Source organism: Narcine bancroftii, chromosome 1 (genome assembly GCF_036971445.1).
Source record: "Narcine bancroftii isolate sNarBan1 chromosome 1, sNarBan1.hap1, whole genome shotgun sequence".
In the NCBI taxonomy this organism is placed as follows: domain Eukaryota; kingdom Metazoa; phylum Chordata; class Chondrichthyes; order Torpediniformes; family Narcinidae; genus Narcine; species Narcine bancroftii.
The window spans coordinates 232942617-232964192 of record NC_091469.1 but is presented as its reverse complement, the minus strand read 5'-3'; the positions used below and the strand labels follow the sequence as shown (position 1 = coordinate 232964192).

The 21576-nt window shown below is 43.3% G+C and overlaps 1 protein-coding gene across 1 annotated transcript in view; it reads right to left on the bottom strand.

Annotated features, from left to right (window-relative positions):
* Nucleotides 1-11871, bottom strand: part of wdr36 (WD repeat domain 36) — a 129752-nt gene extending 117881 nt beyond the window's left edge. The window contains exon 1 of the mRNA XM_069892753.1: nt 11649-11871. Coding sequence (XP_069748854.1) covers nt 11649-11798 — 150 coding nt within the window. The 5' untranslated portion in view covers nt 11799-11871. The remainder of the gene's footprint in view (nt 1-11648) is intronic.
* Nucleotides 11872-21576: the final 9705 nt, after the last annotated feature.

The following is a 21576-nucleotide window of genomic DNA, read 5'->3' as shown; positions in this document are numbered from 1 at the left end:
TCTCTCTTCCCTCTGTCTCTCTTCCCTCTGTCTCTCTTCCCTCTGTCTCTCTTCCCTCTGTCTCTCTTCCCTCTGTCTCTCTTCCCTCTGTCTCTCTTCCCTCTGTCTCTCTTCCCTCTGTCTCTCTTCCCTCTGTCTCTCTTCCCTCTGTCTCTCTTCCCTCTGTCTCTCTTCCCTCTGTCTCTCTTCCCTCTGTCTCTCTTCCCTCTGTCTCTCTTCCCTCTGTCTCCCTTCCCTCTGTCTCCCTTCCCTCTGTCTCCCTTCCCTCTGTCTCCCTTCCCTCTGTCTCCCTTCCCTCTGTCTCCCTTCCCTCTGTCTCCCTTCCCTCTGTCTCCCTTCCCTCTGTCTCCCTTCCCTCTGTCTCCCTTCCCTCTGTCTCCCTTCCCTCTGTCTCCCTTCCCTCTGTCTCCCTTCCCTCTGTCTCCCTTCCCTCTGTCTCCCTTCCCTCTGTCTCCCTTCCCTCTGTCTCCCTTCCCTCTGTCTCCCTTCCCTCTGTCTCCCTTCCCTCTGTCTCCCTTCCCTCTGTCTCCCTTCCCTCTGTCTCCCTTCCCTCTGTCTCCCTTCCCTCTGTCTCCCTTCCCTCTGTCTCCCTTCCCTCTGTCTCCCTTCCCTCTGTCTCCCTTCCCTCTGTCTCCCTTCCCTCTGTCTCCCTTCCCTCTGTCTCCCTTCCCTCTGTCTCCCTTCCCTCTGTCTCCCTTCCCTCTGTCTCCCTTCCCTCTGTCTCCCTTCCCTCTGTCTCCCTTCCCTCTGTCTCCCTTCCCTCTGTCTCCCTTCCCTCTGTCTCCCTTCCCTCTGTCTCCCTTCCCTCTGTCTCCCTTCCCTCTGTCTCCCTTCCCTCTGTCTCCCTTCCCTCTGTCTCCCTTCCCTCTGTCTCCCTTCCCTCTGTCTCCCTTCCCTCTGTCTCCCTTCCCTCTGTCTCCCTTCCCTCTGTCTCCCTTCCCTCTGTCTCCCTTCCCTCTGTCTCCCTTCCCTCTGTCTCCCTTCCCTCTGTCTCCCTTCCCTCTGTCTCCCTTCCCTCTGTCTCCCTTCCCTCTGTCTCCCTTCCCTCTGTCTCTCTTCCCTCTGTCTCTCTTCCCTCTGTCTCTCTTCCCTCTGTCTCTCTTCCCTCTGTCTCTCTTCCCTCTGTCTCTCTTCCCTCTGTCTCTCTTCCCTCTGTCTCTCTTCCCTCTGTCTCTCTTCCCTCTGTCTCTCTTCCCTCTGTCTCTCTTCCCTCTGTCTCTCTTCCCTCTGTCTCTCTTCCCTCTGTCTCTCTTCCCTCTGTCTCTCTTCCCTCTGTCTCTCTTCCCTCTGTCTCTCTTCCCTCTGTCTCTCTTCCCTCTGTCTCTCTTCCCTCTGTCTCTCTTCCCTCTGTCTCTCTTCCCTCTGTCTCTCTTCCCTCTGTCTCTCTTCCCTCTGTCTCTCTTCCCTCTGTCTCTCTTCCCTCTGTCTCTCTTCCCTCTGTCTCTCTTCCCTCTGTCTCTCTTCCCTCTGTCTCTCTTCCCTCTGTCTCTCTTCCCTCTGTCTCTCTTCCCTCTGTCTCTCTTCCCTCTGTCTCTCTTCCCTCTGTCTCTCTTCCCTCTGTCTCTCTTCCCTCTGTCTCTCTTCCCTCTGTCTCTCTTCCCTCTGTCTCTCTTCCCTCTGTCTCTCTTCCCTCTGTCTCTCTTCCCTCTGTCTCTCTTCCCTCTGTCTCTCTTCCCTCTGTCTCCTTTCAAAGGGAAATTTTCACTTTTCCTCTTATATCTAATTAATGCCTTTTGCCTGTTGGTCTAGAGCCCAATGCCTGCCAGTCTTTAGTCTTTATTCAGATACCTTCCCGCTTTTTGCTTATACCTTGAAGGGCTCAGGCCCGAAATGTCAGTAATATACAGTTCCCTCCATAATGTTTAGGACAAAGACATTTTTCCCCTTTATTTACCCGTGATCTAAAGTTTTAAATATGTAATTAAGCAATTCACATGATTAAAATGCACATTCCAGATTTTATTAAAAGGTGTTTGTATACATTTGGGTTTGACCATGTAGAAATTATTACAGCACTTTTTATACATAGTCCCTACATTTCAGGTCACCATAATATTTGAGTTTAGAAATGGTATGTACATTAAAGTAGTCATGTTTAGTACTTTGTTGCATATTCCTTGCATGCAATGACTGCTTGAAGTTTGCGATTCATAGACATCACCAGGAGCAGCGCATCTTCTCTGGTGGTATGCTGCCAGGCATCTACTGCAGCCATCTTCAGCTCCTGCTTGTTTCAGGAACTCTTCCCCTTAAGTTTTCTCTTCACCTTATGGAAGACGTGCTCAATTGGATTTAGATCAGGTGACTGACTTCGCCAATCAATCATTTTCCAATTTTTAGCTTTGAAAATCTCCTTTGTTGATTTAGCAGTATGTTTGGGATCATTGCCTTGCTGTAGAAAGATGCCCTGTCCAATGAGTTTGGAGGCATTTGCTCGAACGTGAACAAATGTTTCTATGCACCTCAGAATTCATTTTGTTTCTGCCATCAGCAGTTACATCACAATGAAGATTGTGATGCACCACAGGCACCAGTACTTGTGGCAGTCATATATGCCCAGGCCATAACATCCCAAACCATCAATGTTTCACAGATGACGTGCTTAGCTTTGGTTCTTGTGCAGTTCCTTTACGCTTCCACACTTTCCTCTTGCCATTACTCTGATATAGGTTCATCTTGGTCTCATCAATCCACAAGACCTTTTTCTAGACTTCTGAAGACTCTTTTAAATACTTCTTGGTAAACTATAATCTGGCAATGCTGTTTCTGCAGCTACCTACACTTGCAGTGTAGCCTCTGTATTTCTGTTCATGAAGTCTTCTGCAGACAGTAGTCATCGACACATCTACACCCGTCTCCTGAAGAGTGTTTCTGATCAGTCAGACAGACATTTGAGAATTTTTCTTTGCCATGATGAGAATTCTTCTGTCATCAGCAATGGAGGCCTTCCTTCGCCTACCAGTCCCTTTGCAATTAAAGAGCACGCCAGTATGCTCTTTCTTCTTAATCATGTTCCAAACAGTTGATTTTGGTAATCTTGTTTGGCCGATGTCTCTTACTGATTTATTTTTGTTTTTCAGCCTCATAATTGCTTCTTTGACTTTCATTGGGCACAACTCTGGTCCTCATGTCGAAATATGACAACTACAGATTCCAAATATGATCAAAAGCTTAGAAGCAAGCCTAGCTCTCTTGAAACAATGCATCAATGAAGCAATTAAACATACCAATCACAAACATCTGTAAAGCCAAATGTCCCAAACATTATGGTGTCCTAAAATGGGCAAACTACACATAAAAAGTGCTGTAATTTCTACATGGTCAAACCAAAATGTATACAAATAACCTTGAATAAAATATGGAATGTGCATTTCAATCATACACAAATCATTTTGATTATAAATTTAAAACTGAAGTACAGGGGGGAAATAGAGGGGAAAAAAAAAGTATTTGCCTCAAACATTATAGAAAGCACTGCATCTTAACCTCCTGTGGATGCTGCACAACTGGCCAAGTTCCTCCAGCATTTCTGTGTGTTTATACTTTGATACATTTTCCCTCACTCAGCCCCACTGCCCAGTCTTCTCCACATAACCTTTGATGCACTGGGTAATCAAGAACATATCAATCTCTCCCTTAAATTTTCCCGAAGATTTGGCCTCCACAACCACCAGTGGCAACAAATTCCACAGATTCACCATCCTCTGGCTAAAGAAATTCCTCCACATCTGTTGTAAGTGAACACCCTTCATTCCTGAAGTCGTGCCCTCTTGTCCTCAACTCTCCCACCATAGGAAACAATCTTTCTACATTGATTCAGTCCATGCCTTTCAACATTTGAAATGCTTCAAGGTTACGTCCCCCCTCATTCTCCTAAATTCCAACAAGTACAGGTCAAGAGCTGTCAAAGGTTCCTCACGTGACAATGGTGAGAAACAAGAATGTCTGAGAACACGGTGATTGCTGCTGGAGAAACTCAGCTGGTCATGCAGCGTTCATTGGAGGTAAAGATATATTACTGACATTTCGGGTCTGAGCCTTTCTTCAAGGAATAAGCAAAGAGCAGGAAGCTATCAGAATAGAGACTGGCAGGGGGAGGAGTTCAGGCCAACAAAAGATGTTAATTGGATATAATAAAAGGAGAAAATTGATTTTGACTGAAAGGAAACAGATGAAAAAGGGAAGAGAGACAAAGCTGTGGGAAAGAGGTAAAAAGGGGAGGGTAACTGAAATTGGTGAAGTCAATGTTAAAGCCATCCAGTTGAAGGGTGCCAGATGGAAGACAAGGTGTTGTTCCTCCAATTTGCAGGTGGTCTCAATCTGGCAGTGCACGAAACCATAGACATTATACCATCAAGGGAATGGGACTGGGAATTGAAATGGGTGGCACTGGGAAATCCAAGATGCTCATCAAAGCCAAGATGCTCAACAAAGTGATCTCAGTCTGAATCCAGTGTCTCCAATGTACAGGAGATCACAACAGGAGCACCTGATGACCCCTGTAGATTCACAAGTGAAATGATGCTTCGCTTGGAAGGTTTGGAGCCCCAAATGGTGGTGAGGGAGGACTTGTGAATGCAAGTGGAGCATCACCTGCAGTCACAGGTGTAGGTGCTATGGGAACGATTGATGATGGCGGGGGTTGGTGTGGGGAAGAAAGAGAGGAGTGGAAAAGGAAGTCATGAAGGGAGCAGTCCCTGCGGAAGGGAGAGGGCAATTTGTGTCTCCTCATTTGATAACCCTTTCATTCCTGGAATCATCCTCTAAACTCTCTCCAAATACAGGTACTCAATCCTTTATCCGGAACCCTTGGGGGACAAGTTCCGAATTTCAGATTTTTCCAGATTTCGGAAAGCCCACCCGAATTGTGCTGCCGTATCCACCCCCATCCCTTTCCAGTCGCACGGCCGTCTCCCCTGACCGCCGGTCCCTCGCCACCCAGACGTCTCCCCCGACCACAGTCCCTCAGCTGCCCGGACATCTCCACCGACCACGGTCACTCGGCCGTCTCCCCCAACCACCGGTCCCTCGGCCGCCTGGCAGTCTCCCCCAACCACGTTCCTTGGCCGCCCGGCAGTCTACCCCAACCGCAGTCCCTCAGCTGTCTCCCCCGACCGTGGTTCCTCAGCCGTCCAGATGTCTCCCCCAACCACGTTCCTCAGCCGCCCAGCAGTCTCCCCCAACCGCGTTCCTCAGCCGCCCAGCAGTCTCCCCCAACCGCGTTCCTCAGCCGCCCAGCAGTCTCCCCCAACCGCGTTCCTCAGCCGCCCAGCAGTCTACTCCAGCCGTCTCCCCCGACCACCAGTCCCCACTTGCCAGACTTTGGAGCTTTCCGGATTTTAGATGTCTAGATAAAGGATCACGTACCTGTACATCACATCCTTTCTTAAATGAGGAGGCCAAAACTGCTCAGAATACTCCAAGTGAGGTCTCACCATTGCCATAATATCCCTGCTCTTATATTCTATTCCTCTTGAAATGAATGCCAGCTTTGAATTTGCTTCTTTAACACTGACTCAACATGCAAGTTTACCTTCACTCTATCCCTCACGAAGATTCCCAAGTCCCTTTCCATCTGGATATTTTCAATTTTCTCCCCATTCAGAGAATTATCTTCCCATTTATTTTTTCTACCAAAGTGCATGATCATAGAACAATTCAGCACAGTATAGGCCCTTTGGCCTTGATGTTATGCCGACCTACATATTCCTTCCTTAAAAAAAGTACTAAATCCTCCCTATCCTGTAACCATCTATTTTTCTTTAAATGCCCCCAATGTTACAGCCTCCACCACCATCCCCAGCAAGGCAATTCCAGGCACCCACAGCTCTGTGTTTTAAAAAAAAACCTTATCTCTGATGTATCCCCGTATCATCCCTCCCTTCACTTTGTACATATGTCCTCTGGTGTCTACTGATCCTGCCCTGGGAAACAGGTACTGGCTGTCCACCCTATCTATGCTTCTCATAAGCCGCTTTCAGGTGGCCAGAATACCCAACTGTAAAGCCGCCTATTCTACCCCAACGTGGCTGTCAAGTGGCCATCTGAAAGTGGAGAACCCGGCCAGAAGGAGCACTTACCTAACCCTCCTCCTGTAGGTATATTATTCAGCTCGGAGAATCCCCTGCTGCACCTGAAAGCAGCAAGGCAAAGCGACTAGCAGCTTTCAGCTACCTAGCAGGGTCGGGCTGATGACAGCCAGCCAGCGACCCAACTCCTGACAGTCCCCCGGCACAGGGAGTAGACTTAAGGAATTTTTAGAAGCTATTTTTATATTGCAAATTTCACTTGATCTTTTAGTATGTTTATTGAGTTACATTAAGAAATTGAGTTTGGAGTTAAAATTAAATAAATTTCAAATTGCTTTTTTTTGAGATTGGCTTTAGCTGTGACTAGAAAATGCTTGGCAATTACTTGGAAAAATGAGACTAATTTGAGTATTCAGCGATGGCATTTAGAAATGAGAATGGAAAAGATAACATAATTTATGTAATAATTATTCTTTTTTTTTGTTAAAACTTGGAGCCCATATTTGGAATATATGGGGTTGAATTATTAATCTTTTTCCCACGCATTGATGGTGTTGCTCCAAACCATGACAAATAATTGAAGAGTTTTATGTTTTGTGATTTTTTTTTCTTCTTTTCTTTTTTCTTTTGGGGTAGTTTAGAGGAGGGTGGGGATGGCTGGGTAGGTTAGGGTAGGGAGGTGAGGGGTTGTAAGCGGTTTTTTCTTCTTTGGCTTGGCTTCGCGGACGAAGATTTATGGAGGGGGTAAAAAGTCCACGTCAGCTGCAGGCTCGTTTGTGGCTGACCAGTCCGATGCGGGACAGGCAGACACGATTGCAGCGGTTGCAAGGGAAAATTGGTTGGTTGGGGTTGGGTGTTGGGTTTTTCCTCCTTTGCCTTTTGTCAGTGAGGTGGGCTCTGCGGTCTTCTTCAAAGGAGGCTGCTGCCCGCCAAACTGTGAGGCGCCAAGATGCACGGTTTGAGGCGTTATCAGCCCACTGGCGGTGGTCAATGTGGCAGGCACCAAGAGATTTCTTTAGGCAGTCCTTGTACCTTTTCTTTGGTGCACCTCTGTCACGGTGGCCAGTGGAGAGCTCGCCATATAATACGATCTTGGGAAGGCGATGGTCCTCCATTCTGGAGACGTGACCCATCCAGCGCAGCTGGATCTTCAGCAGCGTGGACTCGATGCTGTCGACCTCTGCCATCTCGAGTACCTCGACGTTAGGGGTGTGAGCGCTCCAATGGATGTTGAGGATGGAGCGGAGACAACGCTGGTGGAAGCGTTCTAGGAGCCGTAGGTGGTGCCGGTAGAGGACCCATGATTCGGAGCCGAACAGGAGTGTGGGTATGACAACGGCTCTGTATACGCTTATCTTTGTGAGGTTTTTCAGTTGGTTGTTTTTCCAGACTCTTTTGTGTAGTCTTCCAAAGGCGCTATTTGCCTTGGCGAGTCTGTTGTCTATCTCATTGTCGATCCTTGCATCTGATGAAATGGTGCAGCCGAGATAGGTAAACTGGTTGACCGTTTTGAGTTTTGTGTGCCCGATGGAGATGTGGGGGGGCTGGTAGTCATGGTGGGGAGCTGGCTGATGGAGGACCTCAGTTTTCTTCAGGCTGACTTCCAGGCCATTTGTTAAAATATCATGTATGTATTATGTTTTTCATATTGTATTTGTTATTGTATGATTTATCATAAATAAAATTTTCAAAAAAAGAGTTGCAACATGACCTCTCTACTCCTGAATTCAATCCCCCTATTAATGAAGTCCAGCATCCTATAGCATTCTTAACTACCCTATCAACCTGTGCGGTGACCTTGAGGGATGTAAAGATTTGAACCCAAGGTTCCTCTGTTCAACCAAACTCTTAAGCAACCAATCATTAACCCTGTACTCATTCTTCTACCTTGTCCTTCCAAAATGCATCACCTCACACTTATCCGGATTGAAATCCATCTGCCACTTTTCTGCCCAACTCTGCATCCTGTCTATATCACCTTGCAGCCTTTGACAACCTTCAGATCCATCCACAACATACATATATATATACATCACGAAGAGCAGGGGTCCGAGAACAGATCTTTGTGGCAATGCACTAATCACTGACCTCCAGGCAGAATACTTTGCTTCCACTCCTACTCTCTGCCATTTCCTGCAAGCCAATCTTTTTTGTTATCAACACAGCCAAGGTTTCACTGATCCCATGGCTCATGACTTTCTAGATGAGTCTCTCATGGGGGGATCTTGTCAAATTCTTTGCTCAAGTCGACCACATTTACTGCACTTTATTTACATCAATTTATTTTGTTATCTCCTCTAAAAACTCAAACTCATGAGGCACGAAATTTACTTCACAAAGCCATGCTGAATATCCTTCAGTAGACTGTACTTCTCCAAATGCTCATAGATCCCATCCTTAAGAATCCTCTCCATTAGTTTACACACCACCGATACAAGACTCACCAGTCTATAATTTCCAGGATTCTCCCCATTACCCTTTTTTAAAGGGGAGTATATTGGTTATTCTCCAATCCTCTGGTACCTCCCCTGTGGCTAAAGAGAAGTGTCAAATGAAGTACAGTGTCAGAAAGTATACAATCAATGAATTTGTCAGATGCGTTCCAGAAACAGTGTGTAAATTGGCCAATGAGAGGAGAGGCCATGTTGGATCTGGTTCTGGACTATTTTGGAGAGAGTGACCACAACTCCCTTAGCTTCAACATAGCTATGGAAAAGGATAAAAACAGTCAAACTGGGAAAGTGCTTAACTGGGAAGGGCATGAAGTATACTGCATCTGGCCCTGGAGATTTTTCAATCTTGATGTTTTTAAGAAGATCTAACATTTCCTCTTCCTTAATCCCTACATTATCCTGCACACAGGACTGTTCAATTTCGACCTCAAGGTACATTTCTCTTGTGAGTATTGATGCAAAGTATTCATTTAGGACCTCCCCAACCTCCTGTGCCTCCAGGCACATGTTTTCTCCTTTATCCTTTAGTGGCCCCACCTTCATTCTCATCATTCTTCTGTTCTTCACATACACATAGAATGCCTTGGGGTTGTCCTTAATTCTACACGCCAAAGCTTTCTCACGTCCCCTTCGAGCTCTCTCAAGCTCTTTCCTGGCTACCACAAACTTATCATGAGCCTTCCTGCTTCCTATATTTAATGTATGCTTCCTTCTTCCTTTTGACTAGTTGCCTAACCTGTTTCATCAGCTACTGTTCCTCCTTCATTTCTTTGTCCCACTGGGACAAGCCTATCCTGACCCTGCACAAGTGGTCCCTAAACTGCCTCCACATTACTTCTGTGCTTTGACCCTTAAACACGTTTCCAATTTACTCTCGCTAGTTTGTGCCTCATCCCTTCATAATTAGCCCTTCCCCAGTTAAACACTTTCTCATTTTGACTGTTTTTATCCTTTTCCATAGCTATGTTGAAGCTAAGGGAGTTATGGTCACTTTCACCAAAATGGTCCCCCACCGAGAGGTGTGCCACCTGACCAGGTTCATTCCCCAGAACTAGATCCAATATGGCCTCTCCTCTCGTCAGCCAATCCACATACTGTGTCAGGAATACTTCTTTAACACATCTGACAAATTCATTGATCGTATACTTTCTGACACTGTACTTCATTTGCCATTTCTCTTTCCATTATCCTTATCTGTCCAAGTCTTTCTGCAGCTTCTTGGTTTCTTTTGCACTACTTGGTCCTCCACCTACCTTTGTATCATTTGCAAACTTGGCCACAAAGCCATTCATTTCTTAATGTAAATCATTAACATACAACATAAAAAGAAGCTGCTTCATCACTTGATCCCTATAGAACACCACCACCAAATGGCAGCCAACCAGAATATGATCCCTGTATAACTAATCTTTGCTTCCTGGCAATCAACCAATACTCAGTCCACACTTGTATGTTTCCTGTTATACCACGGGCTCTTTTCTTAAGTAGCCTCGTGTGCGGCACCTTGTCAAATGCCTTTTGAAAATCCAAATATACAACATCCTCTCCATTTCCTTTATCTAGCCTGCTTGTCATTTCTTCAAAGAATTCCAATGTTTGTAAGGAAGATCTTCTCTTAAGGAAACCATGCTGGCTTTGACTCATCTAGTCATACATCTCCAAGTACTCCATCTCGTGTGCTCTGCGATTCCAGCATGGCTGATTTATTTTCCCCTTCCAACCCCATTTTCCTGCCTTCTCCCCATAACCCTCAACACTCGTAATAATCAGGAATACAACAACCCAATGATTTGGCCTCATGGCTGTACAATTCCACAGATTCACCACCCTCCAGCTGAAGAAATTCCTTCTCATCTCTATTCTAAAGGGATATCTTTTTACTCTGATGCTATACCCTCTGATCCTAGACTCTCCTACTACTGGAAATATCTCCATGATCCTAGACTCTCCTACTACTGGAAACATCTCCATGTCCACTCTATTAAGGCCTTTCAATATTCTGCAGGTTTTAATGATATACTCTCATCCAGCAAATAGAGACACAGAACTATGTAGCACTACTCATACATACCTCATCTGCAGGGTCACTTTTATACACCTCCTCTGAGCCCTCTCCAATGCAATCACATTCTTCCTTAAAAATGAGGCCTAAAACTACTTAAAATGTGATCTGACCAAAGCCTTATAAAGAGTCAGTATTTAAATTCTAGTCCTCTTGAAATAATTGCAAACATCGCATTTATTCCTTCCTTCCTTACCATCAATTCAACCTGGAAGTTAACTATTAGCAAATCCTGCACTAAATCTTGCAATTCTCTGATTTCTGAATTCTCTCATTTAGAAAATAGCCTACACTTATATTCCTTCTATTCCATACACTTACTTCCCCATTCCATCTGCCACTTTGTTACCCATACTACAAACCTGTCCAAATCCTTCTGCAGAGAACCTTTTTAAACACTACCCGTGACTCCACCTACATTCGTTTCAGCTGCAAACACGGCCACAAAGCCATCAAATCTGTCATCCAAATCATTAAATCAAGGTGAAAATGAACAGGCCCAACACTGGTCCCTGCCGAACATCACTAGTTACTTTCAGCCAGTCAGAAACGCCCCCTTTAATTTCCAATTCTTAGCCTCTTGCTGCCATCCAATCCTTAATCCATGCTAGTACTTTCCATGTAATACCATGGGCTTCTATCTTGTTTATCAACCTTGTGTGTGGCTTGACAAAGGCCTTCCTTTTTCTATCCTGCTTGCCTCTCATGTATGGGTGAGTGGAAGAGTTAGCAGTCAAGTGGGGAGAATAAAAAGTGAGATCAGTGGAGGATGGTTTGTCCATGCAGATTAATTGATCTCATTGTACATTTTTGTGCAGGTCGGCGACTAGACAGGCATAGATTCAAGAAATGCTCCCAAACCCAGTGGATTAAATACAAAAGAAATGCTCCGGCCCAAGAGAACAGGGGTAAAGCTACCCACCCATCCATCTCAGGAGGCATCTCCTGCAAAGTCTGGGGTTCCAACATCGGCCTCAACTGCAACGAAGCCGGAGTGGAACGAAATCATCGTCTCCCGGGGAGGGGGGGGGGGGGTGCAGGGCACGGGGCGTCACGCCGCGCACACGGTGCACGTGGCCGAGAGGCCAGAACACGGTGACTCACATTGTAAGTGTGGAAAGTTGTCCCCACAGCCGTCACCAAGTAGAACTGGCGGTGCTTCTGGTGGAAGCGGACCACGTGCGGGACGTGGTTGCAGAAGAGCGCGAGCGCTCGGTAGCTGCTGAAAATGTTGCTGCCTTTCCTCGGAGGCATACCGCTGCCCGGGAAGAAAAGATCTCGTTCAACACAGAGCACGATGACGGCGTTCCGGGTGCAGCGCCCTCACCCTTCCGCGGCACGGTGCGGGGCCGCGCGCCGCTTCCTGTGTCACCTTTTTCACCTTCCTCCGCTGACTGGCCCGCAGCGTCGCGCGGATTAGGACGCGGACGTTCGTCAACTCCCCGAACACCACCCAGCTCAACTCCTCAGCTTCTCATCAGCTCCTCCTCCCAATGAAGGCAAGTACGCGACCGCAACAACCAACTCGGCATTGCATACAACCGTAACCCATAGAGGTTGGTGTCGAAGCTGCCCTTGCTGGGACTCGACACCCTTCTCTATATCGAGATTCTGGATTTCCTAATGGAAAGACTGCAGTCCGTCTGGGTTGGCAGCATCACGCTGAGCACTTTCATCCCTCAGGACTCTCTCTGTTCACTCTTGTTATAACAGAGAACAACAACAATAAAAATTCACCAAAACAACGGGATCTTCAAAACAATATTTTTCATAAAACATATAAAATCTAACTTAAGTCTAAACTTAACCCCACTTTGCGCAAATGTACATATGTGTGTGTTACAGTTCAGGCACAATTCTGAAGAGATTACTTTAAAGTCTCTTTTCTGTTGAAACTCAGAGTCTTTAAACTGCTGTTCAAAAGTTCTCAAACACAAATTCTTGCTTTCAGAGAAATATTTCTTCATACAAATGACTTTTTCCCAAATTCCCATCTCTTGCCTGGAGGTTTCAGAGCTTGTGATTCACACGATGATTTCACCAACCCAGAATAGGGTTAAATGAAGTGACCATTACAAATAGACACGTAGAACTCTCCTCTCTTGTCAAAGAGATAGTTGAAGTGGCTCTTTCCTTCCAAGCCACTGATTCTCTGTACCTTCCCTATCACAGGGAGAATGTTCAACAGTACCTCTTTCATTGAATGCTGTGGCATCTCGATGGCTTTAGATGAAGCATGGTTCAGTATTAAAGATGCCTTCTTGAAATGTCCCAATCACATGATGTGACATCACCATTGGTTTTGTTTGAAGTTCATCTCCTCCAAAAGTTTATGAGCAAATGCTTCCAAGTTGTCTGCACAGTTAACAAGCAGATGGCTTTCTTGTGTACACGGGTACCTTTCTGAGCAAATATCCATTGCCTTAGGTTTCAATGCATAACAATAATCAAACTGCTTAATGTTCTGAATCAGCAGTCAAGCTGTCTATTTGGGCAAACTCTCATTGGCTTCAATATTTCAATGGACGGAGGAGTCACATGATGGTCGGTAGGGTAAAACCAGCCCTCTCCAGAAAAGAAGAAAAAAAGTCAAGAAAAGACAAAGTTCAACAAATATAAAATATAAGAAATAAAAGATAAAGTTGCAGAGAAGAGAAAGAAGATGGCACCTAAGAAGGAAAAAGTAAAAACAACGGGAAAAAAAAGAGAAAAGATGACGGAAAAGAGAGGAGAAGGCCTGACCTGCACGAAGGAACAGGGAGCCGTGGTGGTGAAGAGCGCCCAATCTCCGGGGTTGGTGTAAGCCCTGCGAAGTCAGGACCCCCCGACCGGTCGACTGCAAAAATGGCTCTCTGAGCCAAACAAAAGTGTGCAACTGCGCATGCGCAAGTAGTCGCACATGAGCAGTGTGCAATCTAAGGTAAAGGAAAACACCGACAGGGGGGGGGGGGGGGGGGCTTCAGCCTAGGAGTGGGCAATCATGGCGTGACCAGCTGAGGGACGCCCGACACCAGGGCTCTCAGCTGGAAGATGAAAGCGGCAGGAGAGGGAGTGAAGTACCAGGTGAGAAAGAAAGTCGACGAGGTGAACAGCAAGAGGAGCAGCAGCAGGAGGCCCGACAGATGAGCAGCTCAGAAGGAGAGGACCAACAGCAAGAGGTCAAGCAAGAAGAGGCCCGACAGTGAGACAAGCAACTCATCAGAAAAATCAGAAGAGACACAGATACAAAGAAGAGAAGAAGTCACAAACACAGGTACTGTTACAGAAGAGGAAGAAGAAGACCAAGATCTTCACAGAGAAATAGAAGGTAAAATAGATGGACAGAATATAGATAAAGCTTTTTTTGAAGAACAAATGAGAGCATTAAAAGAATGGTTTTCATTAGAATTTAGTGCAATTAAAAGAAAAATGAAAAGAACAGAAGATAAAATGCAACTATTAGAACTAGTCACGACAGAAATAGGGAAAAGAGTAGAAAATGTGGAAGAACGAGAAATGTCTGTAGAAATGGAAGTAAACGACTTAAGAGGAAAATTGGAAGAAGGTGATTTAAAAAAAATTAAAGAGACGCAAGAGTTGTTAGCTCAGAAAATTGATATGTTGGAAAATTATAGTAAGCGAAACAACATAAAAATAGTGGGCCTGAAGGAAGATGAAGAAGGCACAGATATGAAGGAATTTATAAAAGAATGGATCCCAAAGGTCCTGGGAATGACAAAAATGCAAGAAGAAATGGAAATAGAAAGGGCACACAGAACACTAGCTCCAAAACCACAGATACATAAAAAACCAAGATCCATTTTAGTAAAATTTTTGAGATATACGACAAGAGAAAATATACTGGAGCGGGCAAGGAATAAAATTAGAGAAGATAATAAACCATTGGAATACAAGGGTCAAAAAATATTTCTTTTTACCCAGACATAAGTTTTGAACTCTTAAAGAAGAGGAAGGAGTCTAATACAGCAAAATCAATCCTGTGGAAAAAAAGTTACAAATTCATGTTAAGACATCCAGCTGTGCTTAAAATATTTATCCCCGAGGAGCAAAACAGGCTGTTCTCGGATCCGGAGGAAGCACAAGAATTTGCAGAACGCTTGCAGGACAGAAGGAGAAATGAAGAGATGTAATAAGAATGAAGAACGGAGATAAAGTATATATAAAGATGTAAAAACAATGTATATGTAAAGAACTAAAGAAGGGAAAGAGACGGGATGGAAGGAAGTAAGGGGGAAAAAGGGGAGAACTTTGTTATATGTGTAAAAAAAAAAAAAAAGTGTTTTTTGGGGGGGTTGGGAAAGAATAACCGTCACTGCAAAATCAGTTGACGCTTGCGAACAGGATCGTAATCCAAATGGAAAGGTAAGTTGTGGTTGCCCAGCAAGGGATAAGGGGCAACTCAGAGAGGGGGGGTATTTGGGGTTAAGGTAATATTAGATGTGGTAGTTGTTGGAGTATTTTATGTTTTAAATGTGTTGTCATACATTGAGATTAAAAAGGGAAAACATGAAAATGGGGAAAAGGGGATGGTGGTGGTGAGGAAGTGGAAATGAGGTGTAAACAGGATATGAGATGGCCACGTTGAACTATATAACTATAAATATTAATGGAATACATATAATTCATAAGCTAGAGGTGTTGCTATATTAATTAATAAAAATATACCAATCAAAATAGAAGAGGAAATAATAGATCCAACAGGGAGGTATGAAATGATAAAGTGCCAGATGTATTCAGAATTTTGCAATTTGCTAAATATGTATGCACCTAATGAGGAGGATCAAAAGTTTATGCAGGATTTGTTTTGAATATTGTAGATACACAAGGAAATATATTGATAGGAGGTGATTTTAACATTAATTTGGATCCAATGTTGGATAAAACTGGACAAAAGACAAACAAAAAGAATAAAGTGGCCAAATTTATGGTTAAATCCATGCAGGAAATGAAACATGGATATATGGAGGAGACAGCACCCAAGAGAGAGGGAATACTCATATTATTCAAGTAGGCATAAAACATACTCAAGGATTGATATGTTTTTGTTCTATATGGAAGGGAGAGTTAGGAAAACTGAATATAAAGCTAGATTACTATCTGATCAATCACCCGTTATTAACAATAGAAATGGAGGACATCCCGCCAAGAACATATAGATGGAGGTTAAACTCCATGCTACTTAAAAGGCAGGAATTTAGAGAGTTTATTGAACACCATATTAAAATATATTTTGAAATAAATACGGAATCAGTGAAAGACAAATTTTTATTATGGGATGCAATTAAATTCTTCATTAGATGGCAGATAATGTAACTAAGATGAAGAAGGACTACAATCGGGAAATAGATCAGTTGGAAATGGAGATAGTAAGAACAGAAAAGGAACTAGTAAAAAGTGATGATATAATAAAAAGGAGAGAATTGGTGGACAAAAAAGTAAAGTACGAAACATTACAAACATGCAAGGTGGAGAAGAACATAATGAAAATAAAGCAATTATGAACTAGGAGAAAAAACACATAAAATATTAGCCTGGCAACTTAAAACAGAACAAGCTAAAAGAACTGTATTGGCATCAAGGAAAAAGGTCAAGCAAATTTCATATAACCCAATAGAGATTAATGAGAACTTTAAGGAATTTTATGAACAATTATACCAAACTGAGAACGAGGGGAAAGATGATAAAATAGAAGAGTTTTTAAGCTAAAATTGAACTGCCGAAATTGCAAGAGGAACAAAGCAAACTGATTTGAAATAGAGGAAGTACAGGATATATATTAAAAAAGCTGCCAAACAATAAAACACCAGGAGAGGATGGATTCCCAGTAGAATTCTATAAAACATTTAAAGAGTTATTAATTTCTCCTCTCCTGAAAATAATGAACCAGATAGAAGGAACACAAAACTTGCCAGATTCATGTAAGACAGCAATAATTACAATAATACCAAAGATGGGTAAGGATCCATTAACACCAGCATCATATAGATCAATATCTCTACTTAACTCAGATTATAAGATAATAGCGAAATTATTAGCATACAGATTGGCCGATTGTGTACCAAAGATAGTAAAACAAGATCAAACTGGATTTATTAAGAAAAGACGAACAGCAGATAATATCTGTAAACTTATTAACCTAATTCATGCAGTTCAAGGAAATAAGAAGCCAACAGTGCCTGTTGCTTTAGATGCAGAAAAAGCCTTTGACAGAGTAGAATGGAACTATTTATTGGATTAAAGCATTATATAATGGAATGTTGGCAAAGGTAACAGTAAATGGATATGTATCGAACTAATTTAAATTAAGTAGGTCAACTAGACAGGGATGTCCATTATCCCCCTCATTGTTCGCTTTAGCAATAGCAGAACTGATAAGAACAGAAAATAAAATAAAAGGGATAAAAATAAAGGAGAAGGAGTATAAAATCAGGTTATTTGCAGATGACATCATAGTATACTTTTTCTTTCTTTGGCTTGGCTTCGCGGACAAAGATTTATGGAGGGGGTAAAAAGTCCACGTCAGCTGCAGGCTCGTTTGTGGCTGACAAGTCCGATGCGGGACAGGCAGACACGGTTGCAGAGGTTGCAGGGGAAAATTGGTTGGTTGGGGTTGGGTGTTGGGTTTTTCCTCCTTTGCCTTTTGTCAGTGAGGTGGGCTCTGCGGTCTTCTTCAAAGGAGCTTGCTGCCCGCCAAACTGTGAGGCGCCAAGATGCACGGTTTGAGGCGTTATCAGCCCACTGGCGGTGGTCAATGTGGCAGGCACCAAGAGATTTCTTTAGGCAGTCCTTGTACCTTTTCTTTGGTGCACCTCTGTCACGGTGGCCAGTGGAGAGCTGTACGGCCCCTCACCCCAAGTCCAAAGCCTGCTGCGCAGCTCAGACGGCAAAGTCCTCCTCAGCGACAAGATCTCCATCCTCAACCGATGGTCAGAACACTTCCAATAGTATACTTAACAGAACCAGAAATATCAATAAAAGAATTACATAAGAAATTGAAGGAGTATGGAGAAATATCGGGCTACAAGATCCACACAAATAAAAGTGAAGTGATGCCAATGAGTAACGCAGACTATACAGAATTTAAAAAAGAATAACCATTTAAATGGCAAACACAAGCAATCCGATACCTAGGTATCAGGTTAGATAATAACTTAAGCCACCTGTACAAGCTAAATTATCAGCCACTAATAAAGAAATTGCAGGAAGATTAGAACATTGGAAAGAATTACCATTAACGTTGATAGGAAGGGTAAACTGCATTAAAATAAATGTCTTCCCAAGGATATAATACTTATTTCAATCGTTGCCAATTCCCTTAACAGAGAAATTCTTTAATGAACTAAAGAAAATAATAAGGAAATTCTTGTGGAAAAGGGGGAAACCGAGGGTAGCGTTAGATAAATTAACAGAGAGGTATAACCAAGGTGGTTTGCAGTTACCAAACTTTAAAAATTATTATAGAGCCGCACAATTAATGTATTTATCAGATTTTTACCAGACAAGGGAAAAACCAGACTGGACTATGATAGAACTAAATGAAATAGGGGAGAAGGTACCGGAACATATACTTTATAAGTGGGATGAAAAGCTGGTGCAATATAAAAGCTCACCAGTATTGTATCATTTACTTAATATATGGAAGAAGATCCACTTAGAAAGGAAAAAAATGAATTACCAAATACCAAAATTGTTATTGACACAAAACCCACTAATCCCTTTTACAGTAGATAACCTTTCCTTTAAAGAATGGGAGAGAAAAGGAATCAAAAGAATAGAAAATTGTTTTTTTTGGGAAATAATTTATTAACATTTGAACATTTGAAGTACAAATGTGGAATAACTCATGGTCAATGTTTGCATATCATCAATTGAAATCTTATTTAAAGGATAAATTGGGAAACAGATTGAGATTAGCTGAAGGAAGCAGCTTTGAATGTGTGATTACAGAAAACACAATGATAATTAAAAGATTTAAAATGAACATGTACATTAAGCTGCAAGATAAGGAAAATGATGAAATAAACTATCAACCTAAACAAAAGTGGAAAAGGATTTAAACATAAAGATAAAAAATGAAGCATGGGAAAAGTTATGTTCTGGAATTATGAAGGATACAATAAACACAAGGTTAAGCATGATACAGTATAATTGGTTACACAGGGTATATATCACTCCTCAAAAATTTTAAGAATGGAATCCAACATTATCAGATAGATGTTTTCACTGTAAGAAGGAAATGGGAACAACATTACATGCAATTTGGGCATGTAAGAAAATGAAAATGTTTTGGGAAGATCTAAATCAGATATTAAATAAAATTACAAAAAATATACCAAAAAATCCAGAGATCTTTCTTCTAAGTAATGTAAGAAGTAAGGAATTAGGCCTCAAATTGGATAAAGCGCAAAAAAATATTTATTTTGATAGCCTTAGCAGTAGCAAAAAAATGTATAATGTCAACTTGGAAAATGGAAGAGAGCCTGAGAATACAGCAATGGTACATGGAAATGAATAAATGTATTCCATTGGAAAAAAAATAACATATAATTTAAAAAATAAAGTCACATTATTTGAACAAATTTGGGATCTCCAACACCTAAAATGATAAGAAGACAAAATGACTTGATCCAGTGTGTAAAGGTAGATGACACATTTTTCTTGTTTATTTTTCATTGTGTGATGACATTGTTTAATGGTTTTATTGTATGGTATATGTTGACAGCGCTTGACGTCCTGCTTTGCGGAAACTGCCAAAATGTTTGGCCTGGAAGTCAGCCTGAAGAAAACTGAGGTCCTCCATCAGCCAGCTCCCCACCATGACTACCAGCCCCCCCACATCTCCATCGGGCACACAAAACTCAAAACGGTCAACCAGTTTACCTATCTCGGCTGCACCATTTCATCAGATGCAAGGATCGACAATGAGATAGACAACAGACTCGCCAAGGCAAATAGCGCCTTTGGAAGAATAATCAAAAGAGTCTGGAAAAACAACCAACTGAAAAACCTCACAAAGATAAGCGTATACAGAGCCGTTGTCATACCCACACTCCTGTTCGGCTCCGAATCATGGGTCCTCTACCGGCACCACCTACGGCTCCTAGAACGCTTCCACCAGCGTTGTCTCCGCTCCATCCTCAACATCCATTGGAGCGCTTTCATCCCTAACGTCGAAGTACTCGAGATGGCAGAGGTCGACAGCATCGAGTCCACGCTGCTGAAGATCCAGCTGCGCTGGATGGGTCACGTCTCCAGAATGGAGGACCATCGCCTTCCCAAGATCGTGTTATATGGCGAGCTCTCCACTGGCCACCGTGACAGAGGTGCACCAAAGAAAAGGTACAAGGACTGCCTAAAGAAATCTCTTGGTGCCTGCCACATTGACCACCGCCAGTGGGCTGATAACGCCTCAAACCGTGCATCTTGGCGCCTCACAGTTTGGCGGGCAGCAACCTCCTTTGAAGAAGACCGCAGAGCCCACCTCACTGACAAAAGGCAAAGGAGGAAAAACCCAACACCCAACCCCAACCAACCAATTTTCCCTTGCAACCGCTGCAATCGTGTCTGCCTGTCCCGCATCGGACTTGTCAGCCACAAACGAGCCTGCAGCTGACGTGGACTTTTTACCCCCTCCATAAATCTTCGTCCGCGAAGCCAAGCCAAAGAAAGAAGAAGATATGTTGAATATTTATTGGTTTTGGAGGGGGGAGGGTAGAGGGGGGGGAATAGGAGAAAATGGCACTGTGTATATTTAATGAGAAATGTTTGTATATATTTTGGTTGATAAGGTTCACAGTGTGAAAAATAAATTATTTTTAAAAAATATTTCAATGGACAATCACTCAGATTTTGATTGCTCTGCTTACAACTGGGCCATAGCAGACACGGTGTCTCTGTGTGTCAGTGTCTTTGTATGTTTTTCCCTGTTTCCAACCCACAAAGTCCCTTTACTAAAAATAATATTTATAAACTAAAGATTAATGATAACATTTCTGTGACAATGTTATTTAACACAACCACAGCGCCAAATCCATCTCCAACAGTCATCAAGTTTGCAGATGGCATGACAGTAGTTGGCCTCATCAGCTCAATGATGAGTCACACTACAGAGAGGAGGTGGAAAATCTTGTGTTGTGGTGTGAGAATAATAAGCTGTGTCTCAACTGGACAAAGAAAAAGGAAATGATTGTGGACTTCAGGAGGACCGGGCATGACCACCCTCCACTACATATTAATAGTTCAGTAGTGGAGAGCACCAAGTTCCTCAGAGTCCACATAAGAAGTGACCTATTCTGGACAAATAACATTTCCTCACTTGTCAGGAAGGTGCAACAGTCACTGCACTTCCTTAGAAGATTGAGGCAGGCAAGAGTACTGGCCTCTATTCTGTCAATTTTCTACAAGAGCTCTATCGAGAGTATCCTGGTCAGCTGCATCACAGTCATGTGCAATTGTTGTAGAGCATTGGATCAAAAATAAATTCACAGGACCATAAAAGCAGTAGAGAGGATCACTGGGGTCTTGTGTACCCCCCCCCCTCCCCACCATATGGACGTTATTTCACGGGATCATTGTTTAAAGAGAGCTCACAAAATCAGGGAGGACCCCTACTACCCTGCACGCAACATCTTCCAGCTACTCCCATTGGGAAAGATATAGAGAAGTATCAGTCAGAACCACCAGTCTGAGGAACAGCTTCTTCCCACGAGCAGTGAATCTGCTGAATGACTACAAAAAAAACTCTCCGGATCAGCTGAAGACTACCATACTGCAATCCACTGAAGAGGTACTGGGCTTCTCCTCCAGGAAAAACAAGGACTGGTTTGACGAAAACAACCAGGAAATCCAGGAGCTGCTGGCAAAGAAGCGAGCTGCCCACCAGGCTCACCTTGCAAAGCCGTCCTGGCCAGAGAAGAAACAAGCCTTCCGTCTTGCATGCAGCCATCTTCAGCGCAAACTCTGGGAGATCCAAAGTGAGTGGTGGACTAGCCTTGCCAAACGAACCCAGCTCAGCGCGGACATTGGTGACTTC